Raw genomic sequence first — 24,081 nt, 5'->3', positions numbered from 1 at the left:
GACCCTCGCCCAACCAATCTGGGGGGCCCCTGGTGCTGGGCCTGACCACAGGGGTAACAAGCACTTTATGTGTTTGGGTGGGAAGGGGTCCATCCCCTGGTGGCAGCAGGTCCCAATAATTCATATATGGCTGTCTCCCACTACCACCTGTCACATTGTCTACACTTTCACCATGAGGACCCATCCTTTTGGCCTCTGGCTGCTTGTCTGGCTCTAGGAGCCTCTTATGATACCATACATTTGTCACCACTTTTATTTGACAGTGGTGTCTGATCAGTAACGGGCCCAGGCTGGGTCCTGGGGACTCAGAGAACAGCACAGGACCCCTGCCAAGTTGATTTCAGAGTCTAATGGAGGCAAAGGCAGATACATATCATGAGAACAGCAGTTGAACCTTCTGACTCAGATCTGACTTCCAGTTTGGCCTTTCGCTGGCTGTGTGACCATGGGCAAGTCCCTTAACCTCTCTGAGTCTTGGTTCCGTCCTTTGTAACGTGGAAATAAGAATAGCCCCTACTTGAGAGGGTTATTATGAGGATTAAATGAGATAATGTAAGTAAATGCACAAGGACTGTTACTTTGCACATAGTTAGCATTCATTCTCAGGTTGGCTTTAATACAGTTAGCATTCATACGGGTTGCCTTTGGCCAGGTGATGTGGGCAGCGTGTGCCTAAGGGCTCTGACAGGGAGGACTTCCTGGAGGACGAGTCCTCTGAGACTTTGTATGCTTTGAGGAACACTTCCAGGTGGAGGAAACAGCATTAGTCGGGTCCGGGAGGAGACCTCAGGCCTGGTGGAAAAGGAGGGCTGTGACAAAAGAGGGGAGAGGCAGAGTGGGGTTAAGGGAGGCCTCTTGGGTTCCCCTGGGCATTGCTGGGCTGCAGGCTGCTGCCCTTTAGTGGCTGGGCCCCAGGGGACCTAGAGCACACTGCCAGACCTGACTCATTAATCACAGGCCCTCAGAGGCCAGGGGACTGGGCTGGGCAGGGGCTGATGCAGGCACTTCCTTACAGTCTGTCTGGACTCCTCCAGCCAGCTAGCAGGCATCACCCCATTTTACAAATAACAAAGCTAAGACTCAGGGCAGAGAGCCACCTGTCCAAGCTAAGAAGACGTGGGTCAGAGATTCAGATCCAGGTCTGCAGCGCCCACCTGTGCCAGGCCTGGCTACCCCAGCACCTCGGACAGCACCACCAGTGCCCTGGCCGCTCCATGTGGGTGAGGTGGGAGGTACTGGGTCAATGCTCCTTTGACCCCTGCCCCTCCTCCTCCCCTCTCCATCCTTTCCTGCTTTTTCCCAGCTCCGCCCCCAAGACTCATCTTTCCGGGAGAGCTGTACCGCCTGACCTAAAGACAAGGGAGGTGATGGGAGGTGTGGGGATTGGAAGCAGGAGGTGATAGGGAAGGTGGGGAGAGCTGGGGGCTATGGCCTGGAGGGCTGTGCGGGAGCATGATAAAGGGGCCATGATGGGGAGCACTGTCACGGGGGAGGGGATGGGGAGGTGACAGGAGTGCTAGGGGCCAGGAGGAATGGTAGAAAGAATGTGATAAGGAGTGAAGGGGGGTCTGGAGGTTCTAATAGGGAGGTGACAGAGGAGGGGGTGAGAGGGCATGAGGACTGGCCAGGGAGGTGGTAGGGCAGGGCCGGTCCCGGTGGAGGCTCCCATTCAGGCCATGGGCAATGGGGGTGCCAAGCTCCCTCGTCAGTGTGGAGTTCTCAGAGTCTGGGGGTGCTTGGGGCCCTCCCATACTTCCCTACCCCCACATATGTGTCTCCACCCAAACATCTGTGTCTCCCCAAGCCTCCCTTTTACCACTAACTCCTGCATCACACCTGTGGTAGCCACTTCCCAGGACAATAGCCCCCAAAGAGCCTACCCAGCCTCCTGATTAACACAAATGCGTCCCCAGGCCCCAGCTGCCCCTGGCTAATACCAGCCAAGGACATGGGGCTCGGCTGCCTCAGGAAGTCTTGTCGATGATGAGGCCCAGGCTCCAGGTTCCCTTCCCAGCAGCTCTCTGGTATGGCTTGTGTGGGTAAGCCACACTCCCTCCCTGAAGCTCACTTTGACCTCTGTAAATGGGCCCGACAGCAGTAGCTATCTTATGGCACTGTGGTCAGCACCAGTTTGTTCATTCATTCAGCAGGGATTTAATGAGCACATACTATGTGCCAGGTGCTGGGCTGTCCTAGACATTAGCGGTGCAGTGGCAAACAGGACAGGAAAATCCCTGTCTTCAAGGCCCTTCTATTCTGGTGGAGGCTGATGGATGTGATACAGGAGGCCAGACACCGATGAGGTCCCAGGATGTGGGGCTGTTCCTGACCTTGGGGCCTCAGGAGCTGCCAGGCTGGGGGCTGAGGCTGTGTCCTTGCTCTGCCACCCTGGCTAAGCACCTCTCCCTCTCTGGATTACTCCCACTGTCGCTCTGGAGCTGCTCCAGGCTGCCACCTCCACCTGCCGGGCAGTAGTGGCAGACCAGTGATGGGATAAGGGAGGGAGTCTGGCGCCAGGCCTGGGAGCTGAATGCCCTGAAATGCAGAACAAAGGCCGAGCAATCAAAGGAGGCAGTGCTGGCAGCCAGGACAGTCCTGCCAGCAGCCACAGCATAGCCACCTCTTCTCCCAGTGACAGGCTGGGCCCCGCCACTGCTGGGCCTTTGTACCCTCTCCCTCTGACTGCAAGCAGAGCACGCTGGAGGAAGCCGAGAGTTTACCTGAAATCACACCATTATGGAGCCCTTCCCAGGTTCTCTTCTAGGAAACAAAGAAAGTACATTAATCCCAAGGTGCTAATCACCTGGTTCTGTGGAAATGAGAGTCAAAGGGCCTGGAGTCAAGATCTATCTCTAATTTGCAGGTGATTTGGACCAAATCCCTTTCTCTCCCCGGGGCCCACTTTCCCCATCTAGAAAGGCTGGAAATGCAGGTGTGTATGAGGCCTGCACACCTAACAGAAGTGTGTATGGTGCTGGGAAGGCAAAGATTTTCAAATTTTTAAGTGGTACACAGTTAGTGCTCAATAAATGCTCAAAAGCATGAATGGGGTGACATGACTCAGCTTCTGCTAACTGATGCCAAGGAGGGCAATCCTTGTGGTCACATCTTTGGATATTTTGAGATTTTTAAAAATCCAGACTTGAGTGAATCCACCCCAATTTTTAAATGCTGGTTATTTTTAAAAATGTAAATACCATGTGGACCAAAGCAAAATCACATCCACCACAAACTCGCAATCGCCAGCCTGATCGTTTGCAGCATGCTGTTCGGGTCACTCAGATGTATTTGGTCATTCCTTCATTCAGCTAGCATTTGCCAAGTGCCTGCCTCCCTGTGCTCCTGGCTTTGAGGGATGCTTGATAAGGTGGTTGAAAGCCAGCCCAACCTTTGAGAGGCTCCCAGGCTGCAGGGAACACAGATACCTTAACATTTAGGGAGCTGTGCACTTTAATGGGGGGAGGTTGTAGAGGCAATATGCTATGGCAGCCCCAGGAGAGAGTGATTCTCCTCAAGATGGCAGAGAAGGTTCCATGAGGATAGTGCTTGAGCTGAACCATGAAGATTGCTTAGGAACTCAGAAGGTAGAAAAATGGGGTGGTGACTGGAAAGACATTCCAGACAGAGGGAAGAGCATGTGCAGATACACAGAGGCATAACCATGCTGTGTTCAGATAACAACTAGAAGTTTGGTGTGGTTATAGTGTGAGGCTGTGCAAGCAGCTTGTGATGAGCCTTGAAGATTAACTAAAGATCTTAGACTAATTCCTAAGGGCACTAGGGAGCTACTGATGGTCTTGAGCAGAGGAATGATGTGGTCAGCTTGATGAGTCCCCTGGGAGAGTTTGGAGGGAAATAGAACACTTGAGTTTGTGAAAGATCCCTCTGGCTGCCATGTGAGGGTGCATAACAGGGTGCAAAGGATGGAATCTGGGACACAAGACAGAGACTACTGTAGTAGTCCAGGCAAACAGTAATGGTGGCTGGGAAGGGTGGTGGCTATGGAAGTGGGGAGAAGTTCCCATCTGGCCAGGTTAAATTCTGGCTTAATAGCTTAGTGGCTGTGTGACTTTGGGCAAGTCACTTCACCTCTCTGTGCTTCAGCATTTGTACAAGGCAATGGTAATCCTGGTACCTACTCTATAGAGTGCCTTGTAGATTAAGAGTTGACATACATGAAGCACTTAGAACACTGCCTGGCACACAGTAGGCCCTCTGTGATAAAAAGGCCTTATTATTATGTCTGTCTCACAGATGAGGAAGGAGAGGCTCAGAAGGGTCAGATCAGTTGCCCAAGGCCACACAGGGCTGCAGGAGATGGAACCTGTCTGCTCCTTTTGTTCCTTCCCCCTTCATTGCCTGCTCTCAGCTGTTGTATGAGGGTCTGAACCCTAGTGTGTTAGAAGCCAGGTGACCAGGAAGCCACACACGCAGCCTATAAAGTGGGCAATGCCAACTTCCAGCTGCTGGAAGCCTCCAGGGTGAGGGCTTTCGAAACCAACTGGAAGGTGGTGGCCTCTCTGAGTGCCATGCAGCCCTCAGCCTTCCCAGGCAGGATGGAGACCCCCCCTCCGCTCCATGTCTCTGGCCTGGCTGCCAGGAGACTCTGGGGAGCCTGGGCCAGATTCAAGCGTAGAAACCACTAATGGGCTGCGGCTCAGCTTGATGAGTCCCCTGGGAGAGTTTGGAGGGAAACAGAACACTGTGGGATTATTGATGCAGAGTGGGAAGGGGGAAGCGCCCTGGGTCCACAGGCAGCAGGTGGAATCCCAGGCAACCCACTGCCCTGGTGGGACTGCCATGTCCTCTCAGGAGGAGCCTCAGTTTTCCCATCTGCCAAATGGGGCTAATAATAGTGCTGAAAGCCCTAAGGCTATTGTGAGGCCTTACCAGTGCACATAAACCCTTGACACCATAGCTGGCATGGGGGAAGCATTGGGTAAATCAGGTTGCCTCTAGCTATCATTGTTGCTGCTCTCTGGGGGAGTTGGCCAGCCATGCAGCTAGTCAGCAGGGGTGGTGAAGGGAAAACACTGCTGTTCCAGGTCAGATAGCAGGCTGGCGTCCGAACCTCAGCCATGAACCCTACCTGCTGTGTAAACACGCCTGTTTCTTCCCCTGAGTTATGGACTGGTGGGAGTGGGGCAGAGCCATAAGGGGCATAGTGACAGAAGCCAGGCATGTGGGGTCTGGCAGGACCACATACTTGCAGTTAACTGTGGCCCTCTTCCTGACCCGCCTGGCCTCTGTTTTCTCACCTCTAAAATGGGGTGATAGGACCCCTATGTTCATAGGGCTCTTGTGAGGGCTAAAAGGGTTGCCATGAGTCTGAGCCACAAACTGTGTTCTCTGAGTGTGAACAATTGTCACGGTGACTACCTCAGGGCCGGTGGAGGATTCAGTGAAGCACCTCGTGGGTCTCAGCACCCACTGGGTGCCCAACCCCCAGTCACAGGCCCCAGCCTGCAGTGGGACTGCCCCCACCTGATGGATGTCCCATGACTGCCTCCCACGGGCCCCCCTTCCTGTCAGAGTCTGGGGGCCCCAAATTGAGTTCACTTCCCTTCAGGAAGCCACCCCCAGAGGGAGAAGTTCCTGCTGGGCCTCAGGGCTGGTCAGCCCAGGGAGGGAACCTGTGGACGTTGAGGGGCAGGCAGGAGGGCTCTGGTCTCTCCCCTCTCTCTACAGTCAGCTTCTCCTTAAGGCCAAAAGCTGGGGGCTGAGATACCCATACACCCCACCTCTGGGTAGGGGGATCAGATCAGGACCACGTTTTCAGGGCAGAAACCTCTCACAGCTAAACAATGCAGGGAGAAGCTGAAGCAGTGAGTTCCCTGTCACTGGAGGTATTCTAGGCTGGGCTACCACTGGGCTGAATGAACCCATTAGAACCAGTCCAACCTGGCCTTTCCTCTACTCCGTGACTGCGGCATCAGTCCCAGCCCTCCCAAGATTTCCTTTCTCTGGACTCAGTCTCCTCATCTGTAAAATGGGAGTAATTCTGAAGGACCCTGTGAGGACAAGATGAGTGAGTGCAAAGAAAGTGCTGGGCACAATGTCTGGCACACAGTGGGCGCCCAGTAAACGCCAGCTCTCCTGTTACTGCCGTAGCTCCTGTCTGCCCTTGTCTCTCCTCTGCCCATCCCTGTGTCTTGGCCTCTCTCCCTGGCTTCACTCCCTTGTTCTCCTGATTCTCCAGTCTTTGTTTCCTTCTGTCTCTCACATTCATTTTGTTTCTGTATCTGTATTTCCTACTTTGATCCTGGCTTCTCTCTGTGCATGTGTGTCTCTCTGTACCTCTCTCTCCCTCTCTCTCCCTCCCCTGGGTGTCTGTCTCTTGTTGTCTCTGCCCCAGGCAGGAACCAGTCACTGGCTGCAGGGTCCTGGCTGCCCCCTCACCGGCCGCAGGGGGCCCAGCTCCTGCATCCCTTCAGCTGACATTTGGCCAAAGTCCCTTTCAGTGCAGCTGGAACAAGATTGGAATTTCGCAACTGAACATTCTTAAGAAACGAAGGGGAGCTTGGGGAACTGACAACAAAAGCAGATCCACAAAAACAGGCCCAGAATAGTACATGGTTGACATAGGTTCCTCACTGCCATGGGGGCGCAGACCCTCATGGCCATGCAGCTGGGTGCCCCAGGGGCCAAGTCGGGTAGTGGTTTGCTCAAGTGCACACAGAGCATGGATGAGAAAGACCAGTCCCCAGGCTGAAGAACCTCCAGCCCATCTTAGACCCATTGTTCTGATGAAAATCTAGGCCAGGGCCACTGGGGAGGACTGGTACTGCTGCTCCCTTGGAAATCTTGAAATCACAGTGCAGGCAGGTCACCAGGGAACCAGCGGGCCCCCTCAGCCTGGTCCACGGCCAGCGTGAGCAGAGAGGTGGACGGATAGGCAGGCAGGCAGCAGCAGGCGCTGCGGGATGCAGAGCCCAGCAGGGAGGACAGCAGCTGCCCTAATTACTCCAGCTCTCCAGGTTCCAATCTCATTTGAAAAGGACTCCAGGGACTCAGCGTTTAATAACTACCAGTAAACAGGCAGGAAAATCGATACCTGGTGAAGAGCCCTGGAGAGAGGGGTGCCTAGGCTGGCTGGCCCTGACCTGGCTGGGAGGAGCTCCCAGAGTCCTTTGCTGCAGAGCTGGCCAGCACTCACCTTTGGAACCCTGTCCCCCACTTCTCTGCTTTGGCTCCTGCTCTAATCTCCACTCCCTCTCCATTAAGACCAACCTCTCCTCCCCGTTCCCACTCCCGCTAAGCCCTGACCTATGCCAAGTAGGTTGCCTGTTTCAGCTGCAGACGCCTCCTTGGCACAAGGCTTTGTGCCTGATGCTGGGAATACAGACCTGGATGCAACCTGGTCCGTGTCTTCCTGAAAGTCATCAACCAGCGAGAGAGATTAAGCACAAAAACAAACAATTTAACAACAGTGCAAGGATAGATGCGCAATAAAAAGTAGTGTGTCAAATGCACAAGGGCTGGGAGAGGGTGAATGTATTTAATAAAAATAGCTGTCTTAGCTAACATTCATTGAGCACTTACTATAGCCAAGTGCTCTGCTAAGCACCTATGACATACGTTATCTTACTTTGTCCCACAATAATTCTTTGGGATATGTATTAATACTGCCATTTTACAGATGAGGACACTGAGGCTATGTGTGGAGCCAGGATTTGCACATGGCTGTGAGATTTCTGAGTTGTTTCAGCCTCTTCACTCTACACTCCCCACCCCTGACCCTGCCCTGCCCAGCTCAAGACTAGGCACACGGTGGGGGTTAAATAAAAAGTTCCCATCCCTTCCCTTCCACCCAGGGGTTACACCTTCCAGGTAACACAGCACCTTAACCCTCACCAGGAGGCTAATGGTGGTACTCTCAGGCACATCAGACCTGAAGATCATCTATAAGGAGCCCTTGTTTTGCAGGGGAAACCAAGGCCCTTAGAGAAGAAGACCAGCACTCAGGAACAGATTGGGAATGGGATCCAGGATTTTCCCTCTAATTCCCTCCCAGGCCTGCCCTGGAAGAATACCATTGCCAAGGAAAAAATCAATATGCACACACTCAATTAAAATGATAAATCAGGCATCAGAATGAGGCAGCCCCAGAGGCCCAGGGGAAGTTTGCCTATGATTGACTGGAACATTATAGGAGCCCAGAGACCCGATCCCCACTGCACTCTCATATCAACAGCTGCAACTCTGTGCCTCAATTTCCCCAGCTCTGGGGATCTGGGCAGTTGACAGGGGGCAGCGGCAGTCTGTAGCCCTTGGATTCTAACAGAGGAGAGAGCAGCGGGCCAGCTGGTTCAGCCATGGGTAAGGGCCCTATTGAAGGCTGGGTAGAGCCTGTGCTCAGAAGAGAGAAGCCTGAGCAGGGCAGGCGGAGGCAAGGGTCGTCAGGAAAGACCATGGTGGTTCCCCACCCATCTGGCTGCAGATCCCTGGGCCAGGCACTCTGGGGTGGTGCCACTTAACAGGAGAAGTGCCCTCGGTGCAGTGAAGGCCGACTGCATGCCAGGCACTATGCTAGGCACTGGAGATACAGCAGTGAGCTGAGCAGTCAAGACCCCTGACCTGTGGGCTGAGCGCCTCACGGGAAGAGATAGGGAGTAAAGACAGTATGAAGATGAATATATTGTGTCAGGTAGGACTGAGTGCCAGGAAGAAAACTAATGCAAGTGTAACTGGAGTGGAGTGAGTGAGAGAGATGGTAGGTAATAAGCCAGAGAGAGGACTTTGAAGGGGTCTTGTGGACAATGTGGGACTTTGCAGGTCATAGAGAGGACTTTGGGTTTTACTCCCAGTGACCAGAGAGCCATGGAGGGATTTCAGACAGAAGGATATGATCTCACTTTTATTGAATGAGATCCCTCTGGCTGCCATGTGGAGAATATGCTACAGAAGTGAAGACCAACCATGAGCCTACTGCAGTAGTCCAGGCAGGAGACTTACAGTGGTACAAACCAGGTAGAATCAGTGCCGTGGGATGAAGTGGTCAGATGTGGGATATATTTGATGGTACAGGTGACTGGATTTACTGGCAGACTGGTCATGGGGTATGAAGTAAGAAGTCATGGATGAGTCCAAGTTTTGGGGTTTTGGGGCCCAAGCAGCTGGAAGGATGGTACACCGTAAGTGCAACGAGGGAGACTTCAGGAGGAGCAGGTCTAGGGTGGGGAAAGGTCAGGGCTCTGCTTTGACAGAGCTGAATTTGAGATACTTGTTTGACCTCCACAGGAAAGTGCTGAGAAGGCAGCTGTCTTTTAGGGAAAAGGACAGGCTAGAAATGACAGATTTGGAATCATCAGAGTAAAGACATTATCTGTCTTGATTGATCCTTTTAACAACCCCATGAAGAAGGTCTGCATGTTCCCATTTTAGAGATGAGAAAACTGAGGCTAGGAGACATTGAGTCACCTGACCACAGTCACAGGGCTGGAAAGTTGGACAGTCAGGACTTGAAATGAGGTCTGTCTGCCTCTCAGCCCTGGTGCCCCACCCAGACCCTGTGCTCTGCAGTTTTTCTCACCAAATCCTCCCAACAGCCCTGTGAGAGAGGGGAGGGGTCAGTCTTGGACATCCATTCATTTTCCAGATAAGACCATGCAGACCAAGGTAAGTTTAGGGGACTTACCCACAGTTGACAAACAGTCAGGTGTGCAGCCTTCCTGCAGGCGTGCCAAATGAACCCAGCAAAAGAATCTCTCCACACTGGTCCCAAGGCACAGAGCAGGCTAAAGGCTCTGAGAAGTCCTAAGGCCTGGACCTTAGGTTGTCTCCATGTAACCAACCCAGTGTCCCATGAAACCTTGCCCCCAAAGAGCCTCTAGAATTTTGGAAGACATGGAGCAGTGGTTGGGAGCAAAACCTCAGTGCCCTCATTTTTAAAATGGGGGCATGCATACCCACCTGGCTGGTGTAATTACTTGGTTATGTTCATTTTGAATAAGCGCTCAGCATGGAGGCCTCCAAAGAGCAGTCAGCAGATGTTTGTTAAAGAAAGGAACAAATGAATTAGTGGTGGAAGGAACATACTGACGCAGGGGTACACAAAAGACCAGAAGGAATGAAAGAATAACCAAACCCAAAAAGAATCAGTGCCTAAACTACTGAATTCATTCATACATTCAGCAAATATCTATTGAGCACCTACTGTGTGCAGACAGTGGGGGATTTATCCATGAATGAAACAGAGTCCCTGCTTTGTGGTGGCAACATGTGGGATAAGTCAGACAGAAAACAAGATGAATGGAGAAAACATAAAGTATGCCAGATGGAGAAAACAGAGCAGGGAGGGGTGGGGGGACATGGAGGGGAGTGCACCTTTTTTTAAAGAGGATGGTGGTAAATGAAGAATGACTGAATGAGAGAATTAAGGAGTGAGAATAAATGCATCTATGAAAAGGTTAATAGGAGGCTACAGGCATGGGTGGATGAACAAATGAAAGAACTGAGTGAATCAGTGAATCAATCACTGTGCTTGAATCAATGGACTGATGAATGGATCGATGAGCGAATTTTTGAATGAGTGAGTTCCTGAAGTTAGCAAGGACTGCCTGCGCCCCACTGTCTGCATGATTGTCGCTGTTTCCCATACCCATCTGAACAGCCCCCGCACCTCCCCACCCTCCTCCCCGCAGGGTCTGTGACGGCCACCACTTCAGTGTCTGTTTTGACCCTTGAGGGGTGGGGGAGCTTGCCTAGCCTGCCCCCAATATCTTGCTGATTTGCATCCACATGGCACCCCTCTTTGCTGGCTCCCCTGTCCTCGCCCCTGCCCGTGCTGACCCCCGCCTTGTCCCCCGCCCCTCTTCTGATCCCTCGCGCTTGTGAGCGCAGGCACCATGAGGCCCGTGCGACGCAACTTCTACGACCCGTCGTCGGCGCCGGGCAAGGGCATCGTGTGGGAGTGGGAGAACGACGGCGGAGCCTGGACGGCCTACGACATGGACATCTGCATCACCATCCAGAACGCCTACGAGAAGCAGCACCCGTGGCTCGACCTCTCTTCGCTCGGCTTCTGCTACCTCATCTACTTCAACAGTATGTCGCAGATGAACCGCCAGACGCGCCGGCGCCGCCGCCTGCGCCGCCGCCTGGACCTCGCCTACCCTCTCACTGTCGGCTCCATCCCCAAGTCTCAGTCGTGGCCCGTAGGCGCCAGCTCGGGCCAACCCTGCTCGTGCCAGCAGTGCCTGCTGGTCAACAGCACGCGTGCCGCCTCCAACGCCATCCTGGCCTCGCAGCGCCGCAAGGCGACCCCGGCACCCCCAGCGCCGCAGCCCCCGGGAGGGCCACCTGGCACCCTCGCGGTGCGCCCCAGCGCCACCTTCGCCGGCGCCGTGCTCTGGGCCGCGCCCTCGGCCGGCCCCCCCGAGCCCGCGCAGACCCCTGGAGCGCCCCCGCGGAGCCCCAGCGCCCCCCGCGGCGCGCCCACGCCAGGGCAGAACAACCTCAACCGGCCTGGGCCCCAGCGCGCCCCCAGCGTGAGCGCACGTGCCTCCATCCCGCCGGGGTAAGCCGGGCCCGGGCACAGGGCGGGGGGATGGGGGGAGGGAGGGAGGGGCTGCCCAGCAGGGCTAGGAACAAAGAATTACAACGGTTAGAATAATCATAAGCAAAGTCTAGCAACTACTAAGTATTCGTTTTATGCCAACTAAGCATCTTAACGTGTTCCAACTCATCTCCATGCACAAAGACCCTGTGAGGTGGATACCATCATCATCCCCAATTCACAGAGGAGGAAACAGGCCCCAGGAGAGTTAGTACTACCCCAAGGTCACACAGTTCACTAGTGATGGGGCCAGAGCAATAATAATGGCGCGTGGTCCATGGTGCGCTTTCCACATTCCTCATTTGCTAAACTCTTTATCTGCATCACCTCTATTTCTGCAAACAATTCTAGTATGCCCATATTACAGATGGGGAAGCTGAGGCTGGGAGAGGTGTGGTACCTTCTGAGAGTTACCCAGGTGGCAAGCAGAAATTGGAACTCAGACCTGTAGGATTCTAGAGTCTGTGCTGTGTTGTCTTTGAATATTTGAAGGGTTTCTGCCCCTGCCCTAGTCCATACCCTTGTAATGTGAAGGCAAGCATTAGCCACATGTCCAAAATATTTCCCCTAGAGGCCACACCTGAAATACCATCATTACTTTGAACTATGGTCTTCAAAACAGGCTTCAGGGACTCCTGGGGTGACCTGGGACAGTGGTAGGAGGGCATAGTGGATAAGAAGTCGGGTGCATGAAAGCTAGCCTTTCTGCCCTTGTTTTCACCAGAGCAGCCTTTTTGGGAATCTTACGAATTGGTGTTCCCATCAGGATTTCATTGAGGAAGAAATACTCCCCACCAGCAACCCCCCACCCTGCAAGTGTGGAAATTCCTGGGTTAAGGTGTTCCAGGGTCCCGGATAGGGACCAGCTGCCTTCCCTGGAGCCCAGGCTTGGCCTGTCTCCGCAGAGGACCAGGCCTTGAGGGAGTGTGAATGAGAGCGAGGAGAGACCTTGACTTTGAACAGACCAGAAGGGAAAAGACCAGGTGGGGTGTGAGTCGTGGTGCCCGAGGGGAGGGGTGGGTACCAAGCTGGGCTTATATCATTCTGGCACTGCCCAGGGGCTGACCAGGGTGACTTGAGCCCAGCCAAGGCAGATCTGGGTACACCCTCTGAGGTCGCCACATCTAGGCCTGCCCTTGCAGTAGGGGAAACTGGGGCCTGAAGAGGGGACAGCACCCTGAAGTAGGCCTTCTCTCCCTTTGAGAGTCTAACTGCTTGGGTTCAAATCCCTTTATCCACATCTGAGTTGTGAGGTCTGGGGCGAGACCACTGAGTCTCGGCAATGTCGCCTGTCAGATGGGAGCAAGACTCCCCACTGTGTGCGGACGCTGTGTGCCCAAACACCGTGTCCACACAGTGCCATAGTTCAGCAATGGCAGGTAGGGCTACTTTTGTTATCTAGGGGGAGGGTTGGGGTCGGGGCGGGAGCTGTAATTTTCCAGGGGAAGGGCCTGTGGCAATTGCTACCACCTGCCTGCCTCGCCCTTCCCTTCCCTTCCCCAACCCCCCAGGTCATTCCTCTGGGAGGACAGGGCAGGCCATGGGGCAGGCAGAGGTGCACCCATGTGTGACCCCGGCATCTGCACCCAGTGTGCACAGAGGAGAGACCTGAGGAGGTCAGGCCTAGCTCTCCGGGCAGCACTGCGGGAGGGACTGAACTTCTGGAGTGTTCACTGTGGCTCCTTGTGGATCAAGCCTGCCTCGGGCTCCCTCCCAGAAAAGGGAGGGCTGGCAGGCCCCAGAACCATAAGAGCAGGACAAGTTGAAGTGGGTGTGGGAGGGAGCAGAACCACGAAGTTCTAGGGACCTCTGCAGCAAGAATTTGAGAACCTTCTCTCTGGGACTGTATTGTAACTCACTAGTGGGTTATGAAATCAAAGGTTGTAATCAGAATTTTTTTGGAATAGAATAGAAAATATTGGCCTGTATCCTCCATAATGGTAAGAATTGTTCCATGAACTTTCTGCATCTTTTCTACATGTGTTTAAATGGGTTCCCAGGTAAAAATGAATTTTTTTTTTGGTCACGGATGAAATTTGTGAAAGCCACTGTTTTAGAGCAGACTGGGAATCGCTCAGCTATTATTGCCCAATATTAATTTTCCAAGGATATGCTGTGGGGGGGTGTTCACAGAGCTGAACAAGACAAACAACATCCAGACTGATGGGGAGACAGACATATAGGAAGTAAATGAGTAAATGAATACAATCACTGGAAAGAGAGGGGGGTGCTGGGGAAGTGGGGGAGTGATCTGGGTGATATGGTTGGGAGGGAATGAGGTGGTGGCCAGAGCTGAGAAAGGCTGTTCCAGGCAGAAGGAAAAGCATTTGCAACTTCAGTGGGGCTTGAAGACCAGGCATGTTCAGGGAAGGACGAGAGGTGTTCCGAGGGCTAGAGGGTGAGGTGCTGGCCAGAAGGGGAGGGCATCCCAGGCAGGGGCACTGCAAGTGCAAAGGGTGGGGGTGGGAAGGAACCCTGCAGGTTCCCAAAAGCGCACTGGGATGGAAGTTCCCTGCTGGGCCAGAAGAGGCTAAAATTTTTCCCAGGTGGAGGTACAGAGCCATACTAGGGGGACTAGGGGAGCCTGGGCTTGGTGCTGCCAGTAGTAGGCAGCTGTAGAGTGTGCTTGAGCTCAAGAGGGCTGTGAGAAGAGAGATGTCTTCCTGGAGATGCCAGTCATTAAATATGTGCTCCTCTGACCTGCCGGAACTCCCTTCTCCCCAGCCATGTGCCGCCCACCCAGTGAACGATGTCACTTCTTCTCATCCTCCCTGGGGAGCTGTTTATGATCCTCTCTGAGACCACACATTGGCCTGGAAAAGAGGGATGGGGGTAGCAGACCTGTGTCATCCAGGCCAATCTTCCTGTTGCCAAGGCAGCAGAGGCAGCCTATGAGGGAGAGGGATGGGACCCAGGCAGCCTGGCCCCCACTGCCGCCCTGGTCCCCAGCACCCCAGAGCCCTGGGTTTGTGGTGTCCAAATTCCCTCTATAAGGACACCAGTCATACTGGTTAGGGCCTGCCCTAATGACCTCATTTTAATCACCTCTGCAAAGACCCTGTCTCCAAAGTGTCTGAGGGACTGGGAGTTAGGACTTCAACCCAGGCATTCTGGGGGGACACAGCTTAACTGCTAACAGCGTCTCTTTGACTCTCCTTGTAGAGCTCCGAGTCTCAGTCTGTCTGTGTCTCTGTCTCTTGCTCCTTGTCTCCCACCTTTTCCCACCCTCTCTCCCTTTCCCTGCTCCTTTCTCTCCCAAAGGGCTCAGGCAGACCCAGCTGAGTGACCTTGGCTGCACAGTGACCTTGGCCCCTCTCCCAGTTGAGTGACCTTGGCTGCACAGCTTCACCTCCCTAGCCTCAGTTTTCCCCTCCGCCAAATTGAGGAGGGTGCAAAGACATCAACTCACAGGACTGGTCCAGCAGGGCTAGTGGTGGGCAAACTCTTTAAAATCCCTACATTTGAGCTGCAAGGGAAGAGGGAGCTGTTCAGAGAGCTCTGACCTCTCTCTTCTCACCTCCCCTTCTCATCGCAGCCCTCAGTGGGGATCATGACCAGCCCAAGGCCACATAGCTGGCGGAGCGAGGGTATCCTCCTGGCTGGGTTTTTTCCACTCGCCCCGTGACGAAGTGGAGAGCCAGCTGGCAGCCTGGACCTGGGGGACCCGCAGGGGCGGGGAAGATCCGCTCTGTCTCCTGAGAGGGCAGCACCCAGCCCTCTGGAGCACAGCTGCAGAGCGGAGGAACCAAACTCAGAGTTTCCACCCCACGTGGTGGGGGGAAAGTAGAGGACAGCTGCAGGCCTGTCTCCATTTGCTGAGCACTCACTATGTCCTGGGCTCCATTTCACAGCTTCTACACCATGTTGCCTCTCTAAATTCCCACAGAAACCCAAGGTGGCAGATCCTGTTATACCCATTTTTCATAGGAGGAGAGTTAAGGCACTGAGAGGCTGGCACTTCTCAAGGTCACACAATTAAGACTCCGATTCAAAATCCCCAGTTGGCCAGGGTATTTGGGGTGCACCCCCTTGCCTGCCCACTCCAAGTTTTGGCCCAGGGCCCCTGAGACCCAGCCCTGATTCCACAGGGTATCAGAGAGCCGGCGGGGAGTGGATGGACTTGCAGAGGCTGGGCTTTCTCCCAGCTTCGGCAGCAACTCATTGTGTGACCCCAGCAGAGTGCACTGTGTTCTCTGGTCCTTAGTTTTTACACCTGAGAGTGGGGCTGTCAACACAGGTCTCTGTCCAGCATGAAGCCAGATGTCACAGTGCCTATATTTTCAAGTCTGCACCGTTTACACCCACCCCTAACAGTGGGAGAGAGGGCTGCTCCCTCCCATCCCTCTAAGGCTTGGACAATGTTGCCAAGCTAATTGGTACCATAGAGATGCCGTTTGAGTTTTCATACCTCTGGTTCCTAATGAGCCTGAGAACCTCTTCCTGTTTACTGGCCACCAGTGGTTCCTTCTCTCGCCAATTACTTGTTTATTTCTTTTGCTTATCCTTCTCTTGGGCTATTTATTGCTTCCTTATTGATTTGCAAGCACTCCTTCTGCATCAAGGATATTAACTCTTTACCTGCCATCTTTCCCCAGCTTGCTGTTTCTTTTTACCTTCTTTATAGCCTATGTTTGTCTCTTTTTTTACTGATTAACCCTTACGTACATTGAACAATTACTGTTGGGGGCCTTGGGGATGCAGCAATGAACAAAACAGACAGTCCCTGCCCTCCTGGAGCTCACATTCTAGTGAGACACAAACGGTAAACAAATAAATTCTGGAATATGGCAGAGAGTAGTAACTGCTACAGAGGAAAAATAAAGAAGGGGAGAAACATAGGGCATTATAAGAGGAATGTAATTTTAAGGAAAGAGGTCAAAAAAGGCTTCACTGAGAATGTAATATTTGAGCAAAGATTGTGGGAGGTTAAGCAAGCCAAGCAGAGAACTGGGGGAAGAGCAGTCCAGACAAATGGAACAGCCTGTGCAAAGGCCCTGAGGCTGGAGCAAGCCTGGGATGTTTAAGGAGGCCAGTGTGGCTGGAGACACTGCAGACGTGAGTGGTGGGAGAGGAGGTTGGAGATTAAATGGAGCCAGTCCTAGAGGGCCCTGAAGGCTGGTAAAGACTTTGGCTTTTATTCTTCCTGAAATGGGAGCCAGCAGGGTGGTCAGCTGGAGAGAGACTGGTGTGACTGTTGTAACAGGTTCACCCTGGGTATTAAGATAGTCTGCAGGCAGGGCAGACAGGAAGCAGGAGCCCATGGGGAGGTGGGCTTTGATGTGGTGGGTGTGTTTGGGGGTTTTCCTTCTTTTTTTAAATTTCTAGCAATGATTTCACATTTTTATTTTTAAAAACCCACATTTTTTCCTCCAGCTCTTTAATAGGTATTACATTTAAATGCCTTAAAAATAACAAAGTAGTGAATGGCAGTGCATGAAAAGTGTTGCCCTCACTATGTCCCCAGTGGGCCTCTGGCCTGCCCACCCTCCCCCTTTTCCTGGCCTCACTGGTGTGCAGCGGCTGTAACTCTGCGGGTGCCTCACCACAAGGTCAAACCAAACACCCGACCCCCCCACCCCCCAAGACCTGAAACACTTCCTGCCTTGCTCCCTGGGAGGCCAAACCACACACGCCTGTCTGCATGTGGCTGGTGGGGCCGTGGGAACCACCAGCCCAGCTCTGCCCTTCGCTCCCTGCCGGGGCTCCCCTGACAGCCCCGCCCTGGGCTGGCTGGGAGACCATGACGGGGGTGGGGAGGCTGGGGAATGATTTGTCTAGGCCCTAAATGGCAACCACCCCTCTAGATGTCTCTCTAGGGGACTTTTGCACCGTAGTGAACAGGGGCAAGGATAAGAGGTCCCATTTAACAGAAGGGAAACTGAGGCCCATAGAAGCTCAGTGGCCTGTCCAGGCAGAAAGGGGAAGTGAGCAGGGCCTCAGACAGCCCCTGATGGCTTGTGGCTCTTGCTGGACCCATGGGGCACCCCTGAGCTCCCTGTAGTATCCTCAGCCCTCAGGCTCTGCAGGGAGGCTGGGGGATAGGGTCCTGGTTGGCCCCAGGGTCAGGCGTTCATGCACAGGTGGAGTGGGCACTGAACAGGAACAGGTGGCAGAGGCAGGCCCAGATGACAAGGGGCCCCCCAAGTGCTGTTCAACTTCCTTCTCCCCATGACACTCTCACTTCTCACCACCCACCCACTTGGAACCAAATGTCTGAGGTCCAAGCCTCCTGAGTTCCCCCAAGGGGCCACTGGGTAAGTGCCAGGTGTCCTTGGGGTATCTGAGGCCAAGCAGGGGACCTAGAAGCTATCAGCAGCATATCTGACACACCTGGGGTCTACAGAGGGCATGGTGGGGAGGGGAGTACAGGGAGACCAGTTGTATCTACAGGGATGGAAACTCAGCTGCCCTAAAGAGAGTGTCTGTGTGGCTTCCTGCTTCCTGCTTCTCTGGGGTCTTGAACACCCTTGCCTGGAACCGATCCTTGCGTAGCCCCCAGTGCAGCCTGCACACACCTGAGCCAGCTCCAGGGATCTCTTCAGTCCGCCTCTAGGGCCCAGGGCTCAGAAGGCTAGCTCAACTCCAGATGGCCCCACAGGTCAGCCCGGTGGGGTCAGTCCTGGCCTCTGACTCACCAACTCCAGGACCTGCAGCCAGCTGCAACAACAGCCAGCTGGGTGACCTTAATGAAGTCACTTCCCTTCTCTGGGCTTCAGTCCCATGTGCAAAATAAGTAACAAATAGATTTCATCTATTTGCTTGAATGGTAACGGCTTCCTGGAGCACTGTCAAGAAGGATTCCAAAGCTGCGTTTTGGCATAGTGGAAAGGAGTGCTGGGATTGATTGGTGATGCCTGCCACAGGTGCCAGATAGGCAGTAGTACTATGCATGTCATATATTTGCCATCCCTGCTCCAACCTTGTCTCTGGGAGGGCATTTGGTATTAAAACTGTTGTTTCTAAAGACACCAGGTCCTCTTCTGAAAAGACCACAGAGCTAGTAGACCAATTTATTTGGTTCAGCTCCTACATTCAGTGCTCATGGACAACCCACTCACTGGTCCAAGTTTCATCCTCAATCCTAGGGTTACAGGGCTCAGTCAGACACATTTCCAGAAGCTCACAGTCTGGTGGAAGGTATAGGAGTAGAACCACAAAACTAGAAAGCAATACAGAAAATGTGTCCTCAGAAAATGATAAACACAGTCTCTTAGAAATTAAAGGGAGTGGATATGAGTTTGCTTGAAGTAGACTGAAAAGTCCTCATGAAGACAGTGACCTTTGAATCTTCAAAGAGCAGATGTGAATTGGAAATAGTATGGACAGGGAGGGAACACTTGTTGAAGGTACAGACAGGAAAGGGCAGGGAACAGTGTGAAGAACAGCAACTTGGAAAATTCTCCATATTATTTCATCCTGCATTTAAGCACTACCTTCCAACCAGAGCAAGTATGAGGCATCTCTCTTTGCTCTTCCTTGGCAGCAGAGAGAGCCAAACGCCTCTCCCTCTTCCCCAAACTAATCCTGGGGAGATTTTTTTCTCAGACAGAGCCCCTGCCACAGCCTCTAAGCCATGGCGAGAAAACTTGGTTTAGTGTAGCATGGCTAACAGCACAGACTCCGGAGTCTGACAGCTTGAACTCTAATCCCAGCCCCACCTTACTGGCAAGTTACTTCACCTTTCTGTGCCTCAGTCTCCCTCTCTGTAGAGTGGGATATCACGGACTTGTTGGGCCAATCAGATGAGGGAGTGAAGCACTGCCACAGCATCTGGCACATCATGAGCACTTGGGATTGCTGGCCACGGAGAGCACCCCACAGCCTGCCGCTGTGTGACACACTCATGGAGACAGTCCCTGTGAAATGTCCAGGCCACCTGGAGCTTGCCATGGAACCTCTGGATGGGGCACGATGTCTTAGAGAAAGTTGGCTTGGGCCGTTCTACAGGATACCACTAAATGCTCACTGTAGATGAATGTTGGCAGAGCACCTCTGGGGAACTAGAGGCTGCAGAGGGTGTTTCTCTGGGACACTGGCTGCAAAGCTCACTTCAAATGTGTGCGAAGGGTGGGGAGAATGTGCACATGAGTCATCTGCTCAGAACATTCCTGCAGAATCCAGTCTTCTTTCATGCAACAGGTGTTTATTGAACACCTACTGTATACTATATAGGTGCTATATACTAGTGTTGAAGTCAGGTGCTCAAGAAGGTCCCTCTGATGAGGTGGCATTGCTGCAGAGACCTAAGCAAGTTATTCAACATCTGGGGAAAGCCTTCAGGCAGAAGGCACTGCAAGAGCAAAGGCCTTGAAAGGGGGCATGTTAGAGCAATAGCAGATGTGTCTGGAGCAGAGGGGTGGAGGGGGTAAAGATAAGTTCACAGAGGCAGGGAGGGCTTGCTCATGCCTGAGACTTTGTAATAACAAATCTGATTGGTGCTATGACAGAAAATGAAGACAGGCAAAGGCAAGGACAGAGGCTTCTCTAGAGTGAAGGGATAGGGAAGATCTTTGCCACAGTGCCATTTGAGCAGAAACCCGTGTTAACTAGGAAGTGAGGCACGAGGATATCTGGGGAAGAGCATTCTGGGAGAGAAATCAACGAGTGCAAAGGCCCTGGGGTAGAATGTGCCTGGATCATTTGAGGAACAGCAGGGAAACCAGGGAGGCTGAGGTGGAGTGGGTGAGGTGTGGGCACAGGGCAAATAAGAGTTCAGGGGGTAGGTACTGGCTATATCCCGTAGGGAAGGGAGGCCAGATTTTAGTCTGAACAAGAGAGGAGCCACCGGGACTGAGGGCCAAGTAGGAACAGAATCTGATGGGTTGGGAAAGGCAATGGGAAGGCCAGCATGGCGGGATCCATCTCTGCCCTGGGGTAGGCAGGCCTGGCTTCTGATCAGAGCAAGTTTCAGGGGGCCTGACGATTCTTCCCACCCTTCGCCAGGCTGGACCTGAAGAGGGTGGAGCAGAGAGCGAAGGCTGGCCCCCCTTCCGGGAGGCCTGCAGGCAGCGGTCTCTTGTCCAGGGCAGGAGGATGTTCTCACTGACTTGGAGGAAGCAGCGCATCCCACATCAAAAAGGGGCCCTGGTGGCTCCCACGCTCGGGCATCGTGAGAACTCTGCTACCCTGGGTTCTCCCAGGGGGCCTACATGTTGAGAGACTCTGAGGGCCATCTCAGTACTGTGCCCCAGCTTATGATCAGTAAATAAAACACAGCCCCACCCTCACGCCCCACTCACACCCTTCTTCCCATGAGCAAGACTGACTTTCACAACCCAGGGCTCTATGGTTTTTAAGTGGTTTTCAGGTGTATCAGAAACTATAGGGCAGCTAAAATCTTCAACCTTCCTTTTCTGGGTTCCCCCTAACACCCAATTCAAAAGCTCAGCAAGACCAGGGTCAGAAGCTGGGCCAGGCTTTGGGCATTATGTAGACCTGGGGTAGCAACTGGTCCTTACTCATTGGTAGAGGCTGCCTGATGAGATGTGCTGAGGATTCTGCTCAGCGTGGGAGAGTATGGTAATGAATTAGTGATGTCTGCCACAGGTAGGAGGTAAGTGGTGGTATGCATGCTAGATGCTTTTCTTTCCACCCATTTTACAGATAGCCCAGGGGAGGAGGGATGTTTTTCCTTATAAGACGGAAGGGAAGGGAGAGGGTGGGGAGACCTAGATAATGCTGTAGAACTTAATCAGTGTGTCCACACTAGAACTGTGTTGAAAGTCGGGGAAGAGGAGAAGCTTTCCTATAGGAGTATGGGGAGCGATGAGATTAAGTGATAGTGGGAGGGTCCTGGAGGATTATGTCAGGCCCCGAGAAGGGTCGGATGGAAACTCAGTGCCCATCTCTTGGGTCCCAGAAGGTTGCTAGAAGGAGAAAACCAGGATACCTCTGTTCACTCACATGCTGGCCCCAAACTATGAATACCAAAGTGTTCACTGACCCCAGTGTCTGTTCCAGACACCCCATTGCCTTCTGGGAAACGTCTGGGAAGAGTGCCCCCAGCTGACCTGGATTAAGTCTGTGTTGCTGAGCTGCTACAGAGAGCAGGGGCTGTGTGCTGTGCATGTGTTATGGTGTGTGTGACTCTGTGCAAGGTGTGGGCCTCCCCGACTGAGCACCTTTGTGTCCTCGTGGGAGAGTGTGGGTCATAGTGCATCTGCGTGTGTCCCCATGTACAGTGTGAATAGTGTGGCTGTGTCCTGTGTGCAGTGTGAAACAGCATGTCTGCCTGGGCCCCATATACGGATGGCAAGGTCCCTTTGCAGGCTGCAGAGGGCTGGGTGCTTGGAAAGGCCGAGGTGCTTTTCCCCTGAAGTTGCTGTCTGCTTTTGCGTGGCATTGTATGTCGGAGGAGGGGCAGCTGCATGGCTGGCCTCTCTTGTCCAACTGAATGTCCTCACAGTGTGTGAATGTGTGTCTCCATGTGTGTGCATGCTCCCTAGAGTGTGTGTGTGTCTGTGGCATGTTCTCCATGCAGAAGTGGGTGGGTGTGTCTCATAATCTGTGTATGCTTGTGGGGGGCAGTAGTTCCCAAGGTGTGCCTGTGTGTATCTTTGCACATGTGTGTTCTTGGTATGTGTTCCCTAGGGTGTGGGTGTTTGTGTGTGTGTCTGCCTGCAAATGTGTGTGGCATATTCTCCATGTATGTGTCTGTGTAACTGTCTGGGGAGAGGGCTTCTGGTGGGGGGTTGCATTATCTGTTGTGTGTTCCCTGGGATGTGTGCGTGTCTGTGTGTGTACATGGGGGGGTGCATAGTCCATGGAGGTTGCCAGTTTGTGCAGTATATGTGTGTATATATCTGCATCTGAGTACTCGTGTGTGGTGTGTTCCCCAAGTATATGGGTGTGTGTAAATATGCTGCAGGTGCTCACAGGTGCATGCATGTTTTTGGACCCAGTGCAGCAGCACCTTAGCCTGCCAAGTATGCCATTTGCTTAAAGACACTTCCCAGCCAGCTCCTTGGGCCCAACTGTGCCTGCTGGAGGCAGGTGACTAGGCAGCATGGGCCAGGCTCAGACTTTAGCAGGCAGGCAAGGGTGCTTGTAGCCACTCCTTCCCAACTGTCCGTGGCCCATCCATACTTCACCCCCTCCCAGCACATCCCCTGGGCCCCTCGGGCTCCCTGGCTTTCAGAACGCTCCTCTTCATCAAAACTGATCTAGCCAGCTCCATGCCCATTAACAGCAGACACCAGTTCACCTGATAACCAAGCACTGAAGTCATGAAGACTCAGGCAGACACACTGTATGGATCACAGCAGACTTTCTCCTTCAGCCCTCCAACAGCCCTGTGGGTGAGGTGTTATTACCGCCCCTTCTACAGATAAAGAGACTGAGGTTCACAGAGCTTACATGACTTGGCCAAGCTAGTCACTGCAATACATCCATGGTTTCCTTGCCAAGAGAAGAGAAGTTACACCATGACTTGGCAGGGCCAAGGTGCAGAGGTTGAAATTACTCAGGCAGGATGACACAGTGATGGTGATGATGGCTCATGCCGTTAGAATCTTTGTTAGGTACCAGGAACTGTGCTTAGCTCTTGACATGTAGAATTTCATTGACTTTTCACAACAAACATAAGGAAAGTACTATATATATATTTTTAATTAAGGTATCACTGATATACAATCTTATGGAGGTTTCTTTCACATGAGCAACATTGACATTCACCCATATTATTAAGTCCCCCACCACCCCATTGCAGTCGCTGTTCATCAGTGTCATAAGATGCTATAGTCATTACTTGTCTTCTGCGTGCTATACTGTCTTCCCCGTGATCTATATTGTGTGTGCTAATTATAATGCCTCTTAATTCCCTTCTCCCTCCCTCCCCACCCACCCTCCACTACCCCATCCCTTTGGTAACTGCTAGTCCCAGGAAGGTGCTGTATTATCTCCATTTTACAAATGGGGAAACAGGCTTACAAGAGGTGTGATGAACTGCTGTGTGTCACTCAGCTGGTTAGTGGTTGGGCAGAGATATGAAAGAAGCTCTGGCTGATTCCAAAAGCCAGAGCTCTTTGGGGGGAAGGGCAAAGAGGTGAAGCAGGCTGCATTTTCCTAGGACCTCATTTGAAGAGGGAACCATGCCTAGTCACAGGAACTGACATCAGTAATATTCTAGAAGGGAAAAAATGTTTAACCATAAAATGTCTTTGGAAAACCTGGATTTACCATTGCTGATTATACTTCCTAATGCAGGACTTATCAGAGCCTTTAATATCTTCATCTATGTTGTGAATTTCCAAGAAAGAGAGTGAAGTGTTTCATAACTTATTTGATCCCTCAATCTTTCGTTCCCAGATCATCTTATGGGGACTAGTGCTCCACGTAGCTAACTTTGAGAGATGCTAGAATGGCTGACTCACCAATAGTTGGGTTTTCAGCACGGTGGCCAACGAAAGGGAGCTGTTAGAATCCAAGTGCTCTCACTAGGCCAAGCTGTGGAGTCGGAACGGAGTTCCCTGTTGATTATTCTAGAGGAAGTAAAAGCACAAACGGGTCAGAGTACGCCCGGGGGC

At 52.8% G+C, this 24,081-nt stretch overlaps 2 protein-coding genes across 3 annotated transcripts in view; one reads left to right on the top strand and one right to left on the bottom strand.

The window, feature by feature from the left end:
• Positions 1-24,081, top strand: part of DTX1 (deltex E3 ubiquitin ligase 1) — a 34,642-nt gene that overhangs the window by 7,511 nt on the left and 3,050 nt on the right. The window contains exon 4 of the mRNA XM_036929313.2: positions 10,843-11,518. Coding sequence (XP_036785208.1) covers positions 10,843-11,518 — 676 coding nt within the window. The remainder of the gene's footprint in view (positions 1-10,842; positions 11,519-24,081) is intronic.
• Positions 23,415-24,081, bottom strand: part of RASAL1 (RAS protein activator like 1) — a 34,862-nt gene continuing 34,195 nt past the window's right edge. The window contains exons 21-22 of one of the 2 annotated variants that reach the window (XR_008993552.1): positions 23,929-24,036; positions 23,415-23,680 (exon numbers count right to left, since the gene is read on the bottom strand). Coding sequence is in view for 1 of the 2 variants with exons in the window: in XM_057491229.1 (XP_057347212.1) it covers positions 24,032-24,036 (5 nt within the window). In the remaining variant the exon portion in view is untranslated. Of the gene's footprint in view, positions 24,037-24,081 lie in introns of both variants that reach the window. The other variant, XM_057491229.1, reaches the window with a different exon arrangement.

Source organism: Manis pentadactyla, chromosome 14 (assembly GCF_030020395.1).
Source record: "Manis pentadactyla isolate mManPen7 chromosome 14, mManPen7.hap1, whole genome shotgun sequence".
In the NCBI taxonomy this organism is placed as follows: Eukaryota; Metazoa; Chordata; class Mammalia; order Pholidota; family Manidae; genus Manis; species Manis pentadactyla.
This window is presented reverse-complemented; position numbering and strand designations above follow the sequence as displayed.